Raw genomic sequence first — 17,722 nt, forward strand, 5'->3', positions numbered from 1 at the left:
TCACAAAACGTAGCCTCTGAACTTTAAAACTTGTCATTCAGAGTGGTGTCACTGAGACTGCAAGTGCCCCAAAAGTTTCTGCCAGAGTTCAGCTAGATGGGAAGAAATGTGATTGTCTCTAATTAGGACTCATAATTGATTTTTTATTCTTTGTTATATTTGGTTAATTTTGCATTCAAAAGAAAAATATCTAAAAATAATTAAAGCATATCTGTTCTTGCCGATATTAAGGTGTCTCGTATTTCTGAATGTTTTAACCTGTATCTATGCGGAATGGTTTTGTTTTGACACTTCTGGAGGGATGAGTAAGTTTTGAGTTCTGTTACGTTTCACAGTGGATTGCACCACATTTTAACTCTGCAGTGAAATTTCATCGGTGGCAGATGCTCAAAGGGATAGAGTCCTGTTGTTACCTAGAGAAATTACTGTAGCTGAAGAAGTGAATGGTGCAAATATAAATTGAAATAATACATCAAAAGGTCTGGTCAGGAAGATTTTTAGTGCAATCTAAGGCAGTTCAGTTCCTAAACTACACGTAATGGGATCTTAATACCAAACCTGTTTAACCCTTTTGAAAGTTTTTTTGCTACAACAATGAAGTTCTAACTCAAATATTAGAGGAAAATCCAGAAAAATATTTTCGAGGCATTCTCTCCAACTTTAAGCAAAAACATTACCCTTAGAGGTTTCTTTTCCTCAGTGTGGCCAGATTGCCAGTTTGACCCTATCAACCAGTAGTTCGACTACTAAAAATGCAGCAAATTTGTAGAGTAACAGAATCCTTCATTGAACTTCTGCAAAACTTCCTTCTGTGTTTGCATAGGGGAGGGCCTGGTAGTGCAAGCGCACGAAAACCTGTTTTGAGAGAAAACTTCGGTGCCTTTGTATGTGTTAGAGTGCAGAGAGATTCACTGAAATTGCTAAAATTGCTGGTGAAGTACAGTACCCTCTGTAGGAGGATGCAAAGGGTTGGTCCCTCAGAGGAATCCAGCATGACTGCCATCAGTTCCCCTGTTGTCAGTGTCCTTCAGCTGTGTCCCTGTCCCGGTGGGAAAGGTTGGTTTGCCATTGCTCCCTGAGGTGACCGTGCTGACCGAAGTCCCTGATAATGCCAGAGGCAATGGGTTTGCGGGTAATGTTGACAGTCAGCTACTACTAACTGATCTTATGTTGCTGGTTGTCTGCCATCAGAAGACCCTCAGATATTTAAAACATTTGATGGCTAGCAACTTCTGCACCACAGATGAAAGGCAAAGAAAGATCTGGACGCATACCATCTCCTGTCTATTATTCTGCTTTGGCTACAGTCTTATGATGCATATTTTTCAGGGAATATTTTCAATAATGCTTACCGATGTAAAGCATTCTCAGCCAGAAGTCTTGCGAAGAATTAGCAGATTAAAGATAAATGTGTGGAGAATGACTATGTTTGGTTTCATTTGTTGTAATAGCTGTGGTTAAAATGTAGATCATACTGCTGTTTTAGATCACAGTCTTAATTCCAAAAATTGGAATCATCATAGGTGGATTATATCTGCATCTTTTCAAATAGATGACAGAATATATTTCTGTGCTGTTTTTCCCTAAAGAAAAATTGAAAGATAAGAGGCAGGAGTTTCAAGTAACATTGCAACATTTAGTTGTCAAACTATGAATGGAAATTGCCATCATAGGGACTGTGTGTTTACTCTCATACTTCAAAAAAAAATGTGGTGAAAGTGTATCCAAGAAGAAAGGAATTTCTTTTAAAAAAAAAATCAAATAATATCTTAGTAGATGAGCAGTGATTCAAAATAACTAAAACAAATACTTATTGAAAAGAACCCTGGAATACAGAGAAGGAGGTATGTTATTTGGTGAACAGCACTCACTGGAGCAGTACTGCAGGTGATGGTCTATCCCATCCCAGGATTCTCTTCTGGAATGCAATTCTACTGATCTACAACACTCATCAGCGTTCTGTCTGGTGTCTGAGCTGCCTTTCCTAAGTTGCATCTTCCCCTCATTGTTCATTTCAAATAGCAATGCTACTCTCCTGCAGGTTTATGATAAAACTTGGTATGATAGTAGTATAGAGTTACTGACTGTTGAGCAGTGACAGGTTTTGGTTGTCCACCCTATATTAAAGTGTTTCAGGATTTATGAGCAAGCTCCACTGCCCAGTAGTCAACAGGATCCCTTTTTTGAAACAAATAAGTATGACCCTTGTGACTGGGCACCTATCTGTAGTTCGGTATCACAGAATCTGTAGCCAGAAAAGAACCAGTATTAGTAAAATTGTTGGTATTATTTCAGTTTCGTTTGACCAGTTTGTACTGCTGTTCACCTTTTCACAACCCCATACATTACTTTGTTAGGTTGGCCAGTCCCACTGTAGACAGCTTTCAAATGTAATCGGTTGCAAGCCAGTTTGTTATGTACCAAATTCTGTGTGGGCTTGCCAGGCTATTGGAGTGGCTCCCACTAGTACCATCCTGAAAAGGCATGGAAACATGTGTCTCCACAAATGCAGTAGCCTGTCTTCTCAGAGTTTAAATTAGTCTGTTCACTGAGATGGTACTTATTGCATAGTTTCTCAGTGTAAGCTAGTAATCGGCCAAAATTAGAATCTTAAGACTCTCTGACTTGCAGGACAGGAGTTTGAGTCTAAACAATCTCTAAAGTTATCCTAATGCGTTTGTTCAGATTTTGTCAGATTCAGAGATTTATTTTGTACATATAATTCATAGGCCGTTTTGTCACAACAGAGCAAGGTGTTGAAAGTTTCCTGTCTTTACAAAGTGTTTATCTGGTCTGGTTAGTGTTTTCATCCTATATACCGCACGTAATTTTACTACAGTTCAGAATAGTAAAAATTTGGTGAAAAGCTGGTGTTCCTCCATATGCTGTGGAATTACTCAAGATGTGAAACTTGTGAAACTTCTGTCTCTTCCAAATGTGGCTCATGTCTGTCATCCTGTGGCTCTAAGAAGATCGATTTTAAATAAGTAGGTCCACTTTGAAAGATATGTTATTGCTGAGTCATTTTCTTTAAAGTCAGTGTTAATTTTTAAGGATTAGGTTTCCCCTACTCTCCTTCCCTCTAAAGATCATCTTTCCTGCACATCTTACCTTTCTGAGATAAGATTTCCTTCTGTCAGCATTTAATGTCGCGTGAGCGTCATCAAGCTGGTAATTTCACGTTGGTGGATGTTGTGTGATGGTTACAGAGTGGTCATTGGTTCAGAAGACACTGATCAGAAAGGGTGCAAAACATTGTAAAGCCATTCACAGTGACGGGAACCAAACACTCAGCAGAGTGGAAACTAAAAGGCTGTACTTTGTTAGGAAGAAATTAAGTACCCGCTGCTGCTTTGGGATGTGTGGGGGAATGGGTAGATCTCCAGGAATCTGAAATAAGGAGGTTTTGCCACAGGATTACCTTTTCCTTGCTGTCTGCTCTAAGATTCAAGCAATTCTTTTAAACATTGTGGTGCTGAAGGCTAAGTGTAAGAATTGACTCTGTTCGCTTTCTTCCTTCTTATCCTCAGCTGCTTACTGCTAAGAATTTCATTTTATGGAAACTAAGTCTGTGAATTCATACTTAAGGTAGTGCTATATGCTTTTGGTTGTCTTCAAGAGGATCAGTCAGTACCAAATGCACTGAACTGATTCTAAGTATTTGTATGCATTTGCAATAGTGTGTTATAAATTCAGTTCTGGGTGGATTTCATTGCATCATTATCTGCAGATTTTTCCAGCCAGATGTGTTTCCTGTACCTTACCATACACTTATTAATATATGGGACCATCATTCAGATGATGGTCTGAATATTTCCAGAATGTTTTACAGTATTTCTGTTTCCCAGGATGGTCGATAGTTAAGTCTGGCCCTCACAAGCATAGCAGAGAAGCTCATGAGAACATTTTGGCTGAATTTCTGGTGATGCTCATGAGGTAGAGGAGCAGTGGCTGTTGTGCTGGTAACAGAAACAGACTAATTCCAGGGCAAGGCAGATTTCAAAATCAGGTGAGCATCATGTGACTGTACGTGTATAATTTAAAAGAAAAAGAAAAAAGCTAGAACTTCAGCATAGCCTCTCTCTCTAGTATGAGAAGTGAAGCAAATGAATATGGCCTTGAATACACTTTTTAATTTTTCAACACTGTATTTTGCCAACTTTAGTTCACTCTGTTGACTGTTCAGTCAGACCATTTTTAAATTAAAAAGCAATACATGGTTGAATTATTTATTAAACAAAAGGTGCTTCTGTGCATGCAGACTACCTGGGTTTTGAATTTCTTTTACCATTGGAGTTTGAAGAAAGTGCATTGCTAATAAGTTAAGAGATGGAACAACCCTCCTTCTTCTAAAATAAGTCTTCCTCTGACTCTGAGGCAGCTAACTTGTGTCTGTCCAGTCACAGAAGAGTGCCTGATCTTCATTCAAATGTCTAATTTTGACCTTAGTGTGAAGTTGTTTGGTAGGCTCCATAGAGACAAAATGTTATTAATTTCAGGTAGAGAAATGTGCTAGCAAATAATGTAGCCCGGGTTATCTCCTAATTTTATAGATGCTTCTGATGGGTTAAAATACATATTTGCTAGTGCATTAATGTGGAGGAACTGTAAACAAGTGGAAGGAAGCTTGCAAAAACTTTGTACCGTGTTACCATCCGCCTGTATGTCCCTCCAGGTTACCATTTCTCCTTAGGGTGATGATAAGTACTTTGTACAACTACTTTTGCTTTGCTCAGTTCCCATTGCTACCTCTGTGTTGGTGTTCCAGATTAGTGCACAGACAGTGTTTGTTGCATTTTCAGAGGAATGTGGCTTCTGAGTGCCTGATCTTTTCTTTTCTTGTCCCCTTTCCCAGAAGAAACCAACTGCTATCTTCTGACTAGAATGTCTGGACTTCCAATCACTTTGGCCAATGGTCACAGGGAAAGCACTGTCAGGCTGGGAAACTCAGAGGGGCCTTCCGTCAGTCTGGGAGCTATGGTCTCCATAGCTTGCTCAAAAACTAGTTGGTTGTTTTACCTGGTATTGAAAGAGGCATTAACTCACTCAATCTGAGGGAACATCTGTCCGAGAGGTTGATATTTTTCATCACTGATGTGGGACTTGATAACTATCTAGGATTATAGTGATGTAAGAAGTGTGATGTGATACAAAAGGCTGGCCATGGCAGCAAGGAGGCTTTAGAGGAAGGTTGATGAGACCTGCCAGGACTCTGAAGAGCTCCTAGTCACAGCGATGTGTGGGAGGGTGGTTGCGAGCCTGTAGCTTTCCTGTGGAAGGAAAGCAGTGAGCAGTAGCAAGTGGCTGGGCACACCCTGGCTTTGATAGCTACAGATGGAGACCTAAAAGATTGCAGGGCCACAGTCCAACACCAGCACATGTAAAATAAGGCTCAGGATTTAGATAACTCTGTTCCAGCATACTGACGTGCATGGCCACAGTCCAACTCCAACACATGCAAAATTAGTTTCAGGATCATTCCAGCATACTGAAGCCTATGCCTAAACCAGTTATTGCCACAAGCTCAGCTAAATCAGAGGAGAGTGTTCAAAATAGTATTTTCTCTCTTTTTTTACCAGGATAGTTCAGATGAAAAATTTTATATTTTTGTAGTAGAAAAGGGAAACTGGATTATTGATATATCAGCTACATAGGCAGCATTTCATATTTTTATAGCACACAAATAGCATGTTATCAGTTTACTGTAAGGCTATTTTACAAAACATGGATACAGGTTGGCCTAGTAATGTACTTTTTGAGATACATCATTAGTATAAAAAAAAATTAATGAGCCCATTCATATAATATCATGTTTAAAGACGTCATGGTCTCAGTATGCCCACAATACACTGTTAAACCGGTGAGGAAAAAAAAACCCAAACAGTTAAAGGGTCCCTTCTTAAGATTAGAAGTAATGAATTTAATCCATATTTTTCTGTTATAGCAAAACTCATGTAATTAACATATTTTATTTATAGAAAAAGGGTGCTAGTAAGATAGCTTCAGCAGTTCAGAGTTGCCTATAAGTATTTCTTCAAGTACAGCTCATTTTTTGGGAAATAGGGAAAGAACTTGGAAATTATACTTAAGTGGCATGTACCAAAGAAGTTAAATGGGAGAAAAATTATTTACAGAGGTATTTGTATTAGCTCAAAGCAGTCATTAGTTTGAAGGCAGCACTGGAAAGTAAAAAGTAGGAAAATACAGATACCGGAAAAGTCTATACTATCATAGTCTGTCCAAATGTTGTAACACACACACCGTGAAATTATTCACTTTTTGGAGACTCTGTCAGCACCTCTGTAATCAGTAATCTGTAAATGGAATGACAGTCTTTAATTCTTTCTCATTTTGTTGAGGGGGAAATTAGTCATTTAGCCACCTGTACGGTTGTTTTTATGTGACTGATTCTATTGTTGGTTTCTTTCTTACTGGTGTCTACAGAACGATGTTGCTGTGACACTTTAAATAATTTACATTTTTCTTTATTAGAATAAATTTTTATAAAATCTGATGACTTGCTACTGGCACTTCTGTGCTGATTTTGCCACCCTGTGATAAGATAATAATAATGAAAATGGGTTTTCTTAATCAATAGTATGCAAAAACTTTTCCAATGATACCTGATGCCCTGAGAGCTACTTATAATGTAGGCAGTCTGTGGTTCTGACTTGAAAAAATGATTTGTTTGTATTTTGGATTTGTTTAAGCCCCTCAACTCAGGGTGAAACTTGGCTGGTGTAGTTATTAAATATTTCCATACAACTACTCAAAAGATTTTAAAAGATATTAATGGATTTTGAAAACTATGTGGAGTTGGGTGTTAATTTGTGCCTTTTAAAATCTCACGGACTCTGAATTGTTGGTACATGGGAAGAACCTAGAGAAAATAGGTTCAATAGCGCTCTCTTCCACCTGGATTCACCATCTTTCCTACAGTTTACTGACACCATCTTGGATTTTCTTCATAGTGTAGCTGTACACTGTACCAAATGGTTCTGTTTGTCCCACATGTAGTTTAGGAACAAGATAGAGGTCATAATGAAGTACACCTTACCTGGTTGGTTTATAGGTATGTAGAGATGCTAATATGTGGAAGAAACAGGGTAAGTATGGAAGCAGGAAAAAGGCAACATATTCATTCACAGAAGTCCAGTTAATGGATATTTTAGTTGATTAGCTAGCAACTTGATTTTCTCCCTCATGAAATTGCCTCCACAGATCCTTACTTCTGGAGCTTAATCAGCAGTAGCAATCCATCCCAGGAGTGGGAGATCAGGAGTACTTAATTAAAGAGGGACTGTAAGGCAACTCTCCCAAATTGGATATCTGATCTAGCCTTGGCATCAGGAGAGCAATGCTAGGTAAAAGTGTTTATCAAGCTCCATGTAGCCACTCTGCAAATCTCAGAGATGGGAATATGATGCAGACAGCCTGTAGAAGCTGCTATAACCTGAGTAGTACGGGCTTTAAGGCCATCTGGTACCTGAACACCTGCCTACAAATAACACATACAAATCCAAAAGATGGTCCAGTTGGATAGCTACTCTGCTTAGATTCCCCACTGCAATTTTCTCCAAAAGCAGTAAACAATCTGTATGAAGTGTGGAAAGACCTTGTCCTCTCTGGTCAGTAATCAAGTGCCCATTTCAAATTTAAGTGACAGGATCAAAGCTAACACAGATGAGTCAAGGGTTTGGGTAAGAAAACTAGTGAGACAGTCTTACATGAGAATCACAGACAGCTGTTGGCATGAACATTTGGTAAAAATCCAGAATATTCTAAGCCTGTTTTAAGAAAAAGAGAAGAAAACCATGGGAAGTATGTTGTATGAATGTCTGGGAGCTAACAGAAGTATAAATGAACACCAGAGTAAATTCTGAGGATAGATGACAAAGAACATTGGCAAAATACCTAGGAAAGATCCACGAGTACATATTTAATCCCATCATAGCTGTTCCATAGGGTAAGAATCTGCTTTGCTTGTGAAGATACATTTTCTGTACAGAGAAGTACAATAAGGTGTTCCGGCAGCTCAGATGTGCGCTTCTGAAGAAAGCAAGAACAAGCAGAAGCTCATCATTGACAGTAACTAGCATTACATTCAAGATAGCAAACAGGCCCATCATTCTGATAAATGATGAAGTACCTCCTCTTCTAAAGCATCCACTTTTCCTGTGGAAAGATTATACAAGTCTAGTGGAATTTCATGAACATCATCTGGCAAACTCAGTGATTTGGGATCTGAAGTGCTTTGATCTAGACAGTCAAATTAGGGAAGTGGGATTTCAAAGCTGTGATTTTGGAGTAGCAGAACTGAAAAGCCAGTGAAGGAGTTGGATGGTGGAAGAGTCTTGCATGTGAAGGGGCTTAGGAAAGAAGATAGCAGGATTTTGAAACAAACCAGCAAAAATGGTGCTAGAGGGAACGACGTAGTGATCCATGGTCGTTTGCTGCAAGCTCAGCTCTCTTTTAGGTAGCTGGAGGTTCCAGGACCTAGTGGTGATACCATAAAAGTGAAGACTTAACCAAAGACAAGCACTCTCATGGCCATGCTCAGTGTATTCCTGATGTTTGTTGACTTCATTGAAGTACTGCATATAGGTCTGACAGCATAAATTGCAACTTACAGCTTTTAATTATACCATTTGTGCATGTGAGTGTGATTTTAGAATGGCCTTTAAAGTCGTGAGCATTGGAAGACGATGAAGAAGTTTTATGTGCCTGAATATCCATATATTAGAAAAAATTCTTTAGCACTCTTTTCAATTTCATTTTGATTCAATTTTATCAAAACTAATATTTCAATAATATGCTAAGGTCCTGATTCAGGTGTTGAAGTTTCATTGAATTCAGTAGGGCTGGAGAGGTATACAGTAGTGAGATTGAAGTTTTCAGCTCACTTTCCTCTCATGCTGAGCTAAGAATATGTGTGATGGTTTGCCGGATAATGATATTTAACTGCAGTCTTCTTGGGGCATGGACTGCGTTCTGTTGATTTTGTACAACTGAACTCAGTGTCACTGATTAATAGAACAATAAATATGGAAAATGAACTATTTTGTGTTTTATTAACAGTTTGCATTTCATATAGTATTTCATTTTAAATAAGTATAAAATCATACCCTCAAATGGTAAGATGTAATTGCTGATCATGTATCTCTTTGTTCCAGACACTTTTATAAAAGTGTATGTATTATGTATGATGTGACCTTCAAATGTCATGAATGCGTTGTGCAATAAACTGTCAATATTTGTGGCTATAAGGTACTAGATGACTTTTACAATAATTGGAACAGCTTTATTAAAAGCTTGGATCACTCAGCTGGTTAAAGAGAAAGACACAGGCCAATGTTCATCTGGGAGTTTCCTTCTGCCAACTGTTAAGTGAAAGATATTGTAAGGTCCTTAAGATGTCTTCTTTCTTTAAAAAAAAAAAAGATACAGTTAAAAAGGTCTCATGCAAAAAATGTTCTCTCAAAAAAATATTTTTTTTCAATATGCTTAATTTTCAGTGCAAACTGAGCTCTCTAAGTTAATGGCAAGTAACCAACCCTGTTTAAGTACTACATGTGATTTTCTGTGTCTTTCGGTCACACAATTATTCAAACAAATCAGGCAGCTAAAATGATGTACTCGGAAACTGTGTTTGAATTTTGATAATCTTAAAAGGTTTTAAAGATTTAGACAATTTGAAAAGTAAGACTGCTAAGAACTCCAAAACAAAAACTCTGTAGGGAATTTGATTAAAATGAAAAAAGAGGATAAGAAACATTTTGTGATAAACAAAAGCTTAGTTTTTGGTTAAGTGTTTATTGATGTCTCTTTGTGCTGTATATATAGCTTCTTGCATGTTTCTCAGAATGCCTACCACAGTGAAAAGCATTAAGGTATAACCAACATTTGCATACATACAGTATTGTCATGCAAAGTGTTTTGTACCCATGGGGTGTGAAAAACACCAATCTTCAAGTGTGTCATGTGCTCCAAGTATGGGCTTAAGGTGTATGTGCTACCCCCAAGTCACCAGCCTACCAGTTAGTAAAAAATTGCTTAGAATATTTTGGGTCCCTTTCTCTTGTGCTTGAAATAATGCCTAGAGAGCTCCCCTGTAGCCCGAGGTATTGGCTATGACTGCCATTTGCCCACTTCTAAATGTTGCAAGTCTTACCTCGTATACATGGTTATGGGCATTTTACTTCAGTTTAATTTAGAATGTATTTTACATTTATATCTGCTAATGCACCAATCGGTAGCAGAGGCAGGGCAGCTGGTGCCTTTTCTTTGCCTGTGTGGTTCAGAGGGCTAAGCGCAAGTCTGATGTCCGAAGTGGTATCTTTTTATTTACCAGTGGAACCTTTGGTATAATCTTTATTTCTAATATGACAAACAATGTGAATGCTGCTTTCTCATTAGTAGACCTCCTTTCCAATTCTCTTCTAAAATAGCTCTCTGTTTAAACAAATTCTCTGCCAATCCATATTAATGCCTAACAGTTTAAGATTCCCATATATGGTCATTATAAAACCTAAATCCTTGATGAAACAATAGAGACAGCAAGTTGTTCCTGACCTAAGACATTACTAACTCTTTCCGGAGGCCTAAAATATAACTGTAATATTTAGTAATATTAGACTCTTTCATTTTAAGCCATGAACTTCACTAGCAAAAAAGTGTAGTGCCATCTGCTAATAGGATTCTAATTTCAAATTATGAGCACTGGGCCAGATTCTGTTCTCATTTACATTGAAGCACACTAAGTGAAGCTACTTCAGGTAGCTAGAAAAATATGGTTAATTATATCCCTAATTATATTCCTGTTTTCCACTATTTTCAGTATTAGTAAAGCTTTCTCTAAGGAATAGGCAAGAAAGGTAAAGCATGTTTTCCCAGAAACTTAGCACATCCTATACTGCTTCCCAGGGAATGAAGTGGTCGAGTCCAGGCATACTTGCATAAAGGTGACAGCAGTGACAGGATTAACATGCTGACTATCTTCTAACTCCCTTCTTGACTTTAGATTCAGGATATAATTTTTCCTGCCACAAGATGGGCTAATCTGAGTGGTTTATAGATCATCAAAAAATAACCATGGTCACTGCCACTTCTTGTTACACCATGTTTCATTAACTTTTACAGGCAGTTCTAAAGAACTACAAATATTTTGAATTTCAGAAATATATGAAAACCTGGGATTATGTGCAGCTTTAAAGGCTTCTGGCCACATTTTCAAAGGGTTCTTTAATAATGTCTGAAAAAATGTGCAAGAGCAAACACATACTTGTAAGCGTGATTATGTATTTTGTGAGTTGATTACCTTTTCCATGTGATTGCCTGGTTTTGGCTAATTTGGCAATCCTTGTGTTGACAAATTCCAACTGACTTCATTGATAATTTAGTCTGCACAAGGACTGCAATTTACCTCCTTTGAACATGAAAGTACCTCTGTGAATCCCTGCACTTTCACATACACGGAGCAAATAAATACTCTGGTAAAATTTATGGCACATGTATGTAGCTGCTCCTTTGAAAATTCGGCTGCTAACACAACTGAAGTCAGTGCTGCTACATAACCACCTGAAAACAGGTTTCTTTTTACAAAACCCATCAAGCCTTTTCTAATCATGTTATAGGCTCATCCCAGGCAGGTAGACCAGTCGTACAGGACATACATGGAAATTTCAGACAATTCTTTTTCTTTTGCTCTTCATATGACTGGCTAGATAGCTTCTGCTTTGAGTACAGAGACTCACTATGCACCTAAGTTTGTCTTCTCTTTTCTAGAAATATCCACTGAAGTTGGCATTGTGCCTCTGTAGCGTCTGTATCTGTGTGCTGAGGCCACTGCCAGCCGTGGCAGTGGCTCCTTGCTGGATAGATAATTCCTGATACCTAGTAAGATACCTGCTGTAAAAAAGGATTCACTGGGGTGTTTTTCAGTTTCTTTAAATTTGCTGCTGTAAAAGTGCTTCTGGCTCAAAACTGTTCATTGGGATTATCCGGCTCTGTGGAAATTTCCTTTCCGGGTACTGTGGGGCTGTGGAAGCAGCCTGCTGCACTACATGGGTCATCTCCATGCTAGCCGAGGAGCGGTGGCTTTTTGTCCCTCCTCTCCTGAGAAGCGGGCATCTGTCTGAAGAAGGGCTAGTCCTTCAAATACTGATCTTATGGATTGCTTAGTTTTAATTTCAGTCTGTGTGGCAAATAGATTTGCTCACATTTTGGCCAAATTGGCTCTTTGGTTATGCGGCTAATTGCCACCTTCTGATACGGATGTTAAAGTGAACTTTCTTTCCTTGCATTTGTCTCATGAGAACATGCACACAGCCAGTTATTAAGTGTAGCTGAGGCACGGTACGCAAGAGACGTCCCTGTCATGCCACCCCAGAAGCTGCTTCATGGCAGAATTCCTCTGTGTCCTGGACCATGGAGTGATATCTGCCTGCCCAGCAGGTACAGCATACGTAGCAGCTGGAGCTCTAACAGCTCTTGCCTTCTCCTTATACTGACACAAAAACCGGTCTCATATATAGAACTGAACGTTGTTTTTTACACTTCTGTCCATGACTTTTGCTGTGAACAGATGCTTTCAAAGTGAAAGGAAGGCTCAGTGAAAGTAAGTTCAGACACAAGGCTCGGAAGCCTTACATCTAGCATGTACATCTGTACAATATTTTATACTCTGTTCTGTTATTTCCTGCACTTGAATCAGGAAATGTAGGGATGGGCAGGAAGACATTCAGGACATAGACCTGCCTATAATGGAAATAGTAAAAAAAAGCAGTCTCATCTCACGTGCCTCGAGTACACATCATGTAGACCACATAACTCAGTGAACCACAATGGCTGTAAGATAAGTAACTGTTCTCTTTCCTTCCTGATCTTTTATCCTCGGAACTGAGCAGCCTGAAAACCATAGCTCAAATCCCGAGTAAATCATAAATTAAATTAATTTGCTGGGGTTTATCCTAGTTCTGCAGATCTGTAAAGCATTACTACAGTTTTGCACAATTTAACAGAACTAAGCATTTCTGCTTAGGAAGAGGGTCTCAATAGCAGAAGAAAGGGGACATCAGAGGTGTAGAATACACGATTATTGGTAGAGCTGAAGATTTTTCATTCCCCACATACACTGTTGTTGGCATATTCTGTATTCACCAGTTTACTTCTTAACTTTTTCCTTGCTGATCTCTTCTCCTTTTTCTGTGTCACTTTCCCCCCCCTTCACTTTCTACAGATTGTTTTAAGAGACTCAGTATAAAAAACCCTTGGTAGCAGAGTCAGTGAGACTGAAATGCATTTTAAAGTTAAGCACATTTTAAGTGCCTTGACAAATAGGTATGATTTGCCAAAATGAGGCCGTAGTAAGAAGTTGGGGTAGCATTTGATGGGCAGAGTCGGCAGCCTTGAACATATCTTTTCATTGTTTGAAATAAAAGAACTTGTATGTAAAGCTGCTCATTCAGGTAGTGATGGCCTCCAGTGCTTCGGTGGGCTTTGTAGGCAGAGGAATTCAAAAGAAAACCCCTCAGCCCAGCTTTAAAGTCTTAGGAATGCTTTCACTGTGGGAAGAAAAATTCTTCAAGGTAAGGCCCCTGTTGGAGCAAAGCCTTTGGAGCTATCTACTGTATGTCTACTTAAATCTAAAAGAAATCTCTTCAGACCACCCACATCTTCCTTTGCTTCATTGTTGTTTTCAGTTTGCTTTTTCAGAGGGATTAGTGCTAGAGTAAACTCCATCGTCTTGCTGCCTTGAAAAAATTCAATTTTGTGTAAAGTGAAAATTAGACTCTTAAATCTGCAAAGCGAGCTGTTTATCTTACAAATTTATTCTTTTTTATTGGGCCACACATATTCTAGATAGAAAGATAAAAGGCAAATGGATAACAGGCCATCATTTAGAGTGACATATAGCAAAACATAACTAGTAGACTTATTTGGTAAATTCCTCCTGAGTGGCTTGTTAGCTTTATCTATATATTTATCTATAATGCTCATATAGTATTTATTGAAAACCAAGATAAAATCCTGCAGTTTATCATCATGCATTCTGTATTTTGTACTTCAGAAAAATCTTTTTGCACTCAGGAATTCATTTTTTCCCAAAGCAGCTTCAGACATGATTATATACAACTTTTGAGGAGAAAAAAAGGGGACAATCTAAACTCTTTAGGGAGATTGGAATTATAGACTAGCACCTATATATGTTTTCCTGGACTCCTAAAGACAAAATAAACTCCTGCAGTATGTTACTTTACATACTTGTGAATAATTCAAAATGACAGTTACTAGCTTTCTAACTTAAATATTGTGCTTTAACTCTGCCATCTAGGAACAGTCAGAAAATGTTAAACAAGAATGTGATGTGAAAACTATCAGATTTTGCCTTTTGAAAACTAGAAATAGCTTGATTACATACATGACTAAGATAAGCATTTTTTTATATATATATATATATATATTTATCACGCTACCATCCCCTTCTTTCAGCTTTAAGCAAAATAGTTTAGAGGGACCATTTTATAATAAATAATGAAATGCCTGTTAGTGTTACCTTTTCCAGAAATGTGGTATTTGGGTCTCTGCTACTGTGTGAATAGTTTTTATTAGAGCCAAATGTTCAAGTCTTTCTTATGTCCCATGACTTCCATTTAAAAGGCAATGCTGTGTAAACTGCGCTATGTTTCCTGACAGCTTTAGTTACATATCAAATGGGTAAAGACAGAACATTGTCAGTCAGTAGTTTATGGTTGAAATAATCAAGATTTTGCATGCAGATTTTAACTATGTGCTCCCCACCTCAATATAACCCCGATAGCTCAGCTTCTGCATAGAGGCGTGATGATGTGTCCATGTGTATTACACCTCTGTGGCGTGCCAGTAGCGTAAATCCGGTTCAGAATGTCAACATTTGCCATGGTACTTTTTGGTGAAATCGTGAGTTGATAGAATTGATACATATATGTGATATTACATGACCTTGTAAGTACAAGATGATAGATGAGTCTTGTGTGGTTTGAATAATGACTTTTTTAAAATGCCATACATTTTTGCAATTTTTATGTCAGTCTTTTGTAAGTTTTTTTACAGTTATTTTGTTCATAGCCTGCTTGGATAATAGCAGCTTATTAAAGATTGCTGAGAATGAATGTTTCTTTATATCAGGAGATAGAAAAGATGTCCTGGAGTCTCACCCGTTGTATTAAGATGCAAAGAATAAGTGTAGCTGTGAACACTGAAGGAGAAAACTCAGGAGCCGCAGGTGAGAGGGAGAAGGAATTCCCCCTCATCTGACCTATTTTTTTATTGCCTTTCCCATGATATTAGGTCACTCAGTAGGTCGTGTGTTGTAACGCCAATGCTGAAATGTTGCAGAAGGAAGTTGATCAGCTTTGTGCATAGACGTTGCCAGTGCTGTTGGACACCCCTGTCACTGCAATTCTGTTATTTTGGGAGGTTTTAATGTACTGATGCAAACTTTTTCCCTCTAAAAGCATACAGATTTTCACAATACTTATAAATTAAATAGATTCAACAAAACAACAATCTAACTTTTGGGGGAAGAATTAATAGGAACTAAGCAAAAGAAGAAATCAAACCAGCTGCTGATACAGCTGTTTCTTTTCTTGTATAATTCAGTTCAATATAAAGGTACCATATGCTGCTTAAAATGATGATAGGAAGGATGAAATAATTTAAGACAATAACAAGAAAATACATGAATTGTCAGCATTCTGTCAGATTTAAAGAATGAAATAGACAGGTGTAGTATTGACATGTTTAACTTTGTGTTGTGTTAGCAGTTTTAGTGAGAACAACTTCTGACATGTGCTGAAGTGATGTGAGAACATTTCTGTGTTGCAGACATTGGAGAAGAAGCTGGGAGATCTGTAGGAGTCCAGCAGCCAGCTTTACTGAGAGACAGGAGCCTTGGTTCTGCCATGAAAGACTGCCCATATTGTGGAAAAACTTTCAGAACATCACATCACTTAAAGGTCCACTTGAGAATACATACAGGTGAGAGGAACAAGTGAGCGGAGCACTGTTGACACATGCCATGTGTGTGGGGGGGTTAACATAATATGTGGCTAGGAGCCTTAATTCCCAGTGTAGATTTGGACTCATCAGTTGGAGAAAGTCTTTTGAGAAAGATACATGACAGTCTTAAATAAAAGCACAAGGAATGTGTTGTTGGATAAAGACCACTTTAATAGAATCATCTTTTCCCAGTTGAGGTTATTTCTGTCTCCTTCCCTGCTTCATCACTGTTTCCTTCAATTACCCTTGTCCTTCAATAGGCATAAGCCTATTGGTTTCAGACTTAGTTATACTAACTGCTTCAAAGGCCTTCCTTAGCATCTGCTTAGGGATTCTGTATGTTTTTCTCAGAGCTATTATTTTTGTTTCATTTAGCATGCTCGTTTTTAACCTCTCACTGTTCATATGAATACATCAGCTTTATGGATCTGCATTTTTTTTTCACTAGAACTCACCCAACTTAGTACTTGCAAGTAGTAAAACTTACCATGTTTTGCACCATGGTAACACTTACCATGTTTTATTTTAGTAACAATCACAGCATTTCTACCCTACAGAGACTTACTACTGATCTGCATTCTCACTTTATTTTGCTCTGTCACTCACTGGGTGGACTGCTCTCAATACTAGGAAACTATAATCAGTCCATTTAAATGTTAATACCTTGTTTGTTTAAAAGTATGTATGTGCATGGTAAGGTTCATCTAGAGACAGAGTATATGTTTAAGAAGACTTACTCTATCCATAATTAAAATCTGACATACAACGTTGATATCCTCAGATCCTGTTGACATCACTAGAAATTCTGTATAAGGCCAATATGATACTGTTTTCTTCCAAGTCTTAGGTATCATAGCAGGCTTTGAGAGAGTATGCAAAACTGGGATACTTCTCTTTGGAAACAGACATAGGAGGCACTGTAATTGTGGAGTCATTTTCTTTTTAAACCATTTAAAATGAATTTCAGAATTTTACTGCTAGTTTTCTAGTTGATAGGTAAAATAAATTGCATGAAGAAATACTTTCCAGTTACACCTACTTGAAAAACTTCACTTTTAATTTTTATTTCACTGATGTACTAGATAAGCAGTATTTTCCTCCCTTCCCAAAATCAGCAGTCATGTTTCTCCTATGTGCTTGCGCAGATGTAATACTTAATGTTGGATTTGCAAATGTGAGGCCTGATTTTGAAAAATTGAAAATGAAGGCTGAAAATTATTTAAAGAAAAAAAATTCATTGTTGAGATGGGAAAGTTTGTTCATTGTCTTTTTATTCTTCTTTCTTTGGATTGTGGAGTAGAAGTATACCACACTGGTTTGATCTGAATTTTAAAATTTGGCACCCCGATGTAGTTTTGTCTGATTGAATTGCAAACCATTTAGGGCAGGATTATTCTTTTCTGTGTGTTGGACTTTGTAAAAAAGAAAGAAAAAGAAGAAACACAGTGAAAACCCTATTTGTGTGCTCTCTAATGTAGTAGAAGTAAATAAATGGTAGTTACTTTATTGGAAAATAATCTTGTAACTATGAGGTTTAAACAGTTTGACATTTTTACTGTTAGAGATGCAAAGAAAAATTCTTTAAAATAACCTGAGGATACCCATCTCTCCCTTTTGCTTTATCATAGAGTGGTCATTTTGTTCTTGTTTTAAAGATGGCAGTGATTACTCATTTGGTATTTGT

The 17,722-nt window shown here is 37.8% G+C and overlaps 1 protein-coding gene across 1 annotated transcript in view; it reads left to right on the forward strand.

The window, feature by feature from the left end:
- ZNF536 (zinc finger protein 536) overlaps nucleotides 1-17,722 on the forward strand; it is a 187,577-nt gene that overhangs the window by 36,915 nt on the left and 132,940 nt on the right. The window contains exon 2 of the mRNA XM_059824935.1: nucleotides 15,865-16,017. Within this exon, the coding sequence (XP_059680918.1) occupies nucleotides 15,865-16,017 (153 nt within the window). The remainder of the gene's footprint in view (nucleotides 1-15,864; nucleotides 16,018-17,722) is intronic.

The sequence above is a fragment of the Gavia stellata genome, chromosome 15 (genome assembly GCF_030936135.1).
Source record: "Gavia stellata isolate bGavSte3 chromosome 15, bGavSte3.hap2, whole genome shotgun sequence".
Taxonomy (NCBI): domain Eukaryota; kingdom Metazoa; phylum Chordata; class Aves; order Gaviiformes; family Gaviidae; genus Gavia; species Gavia stellata.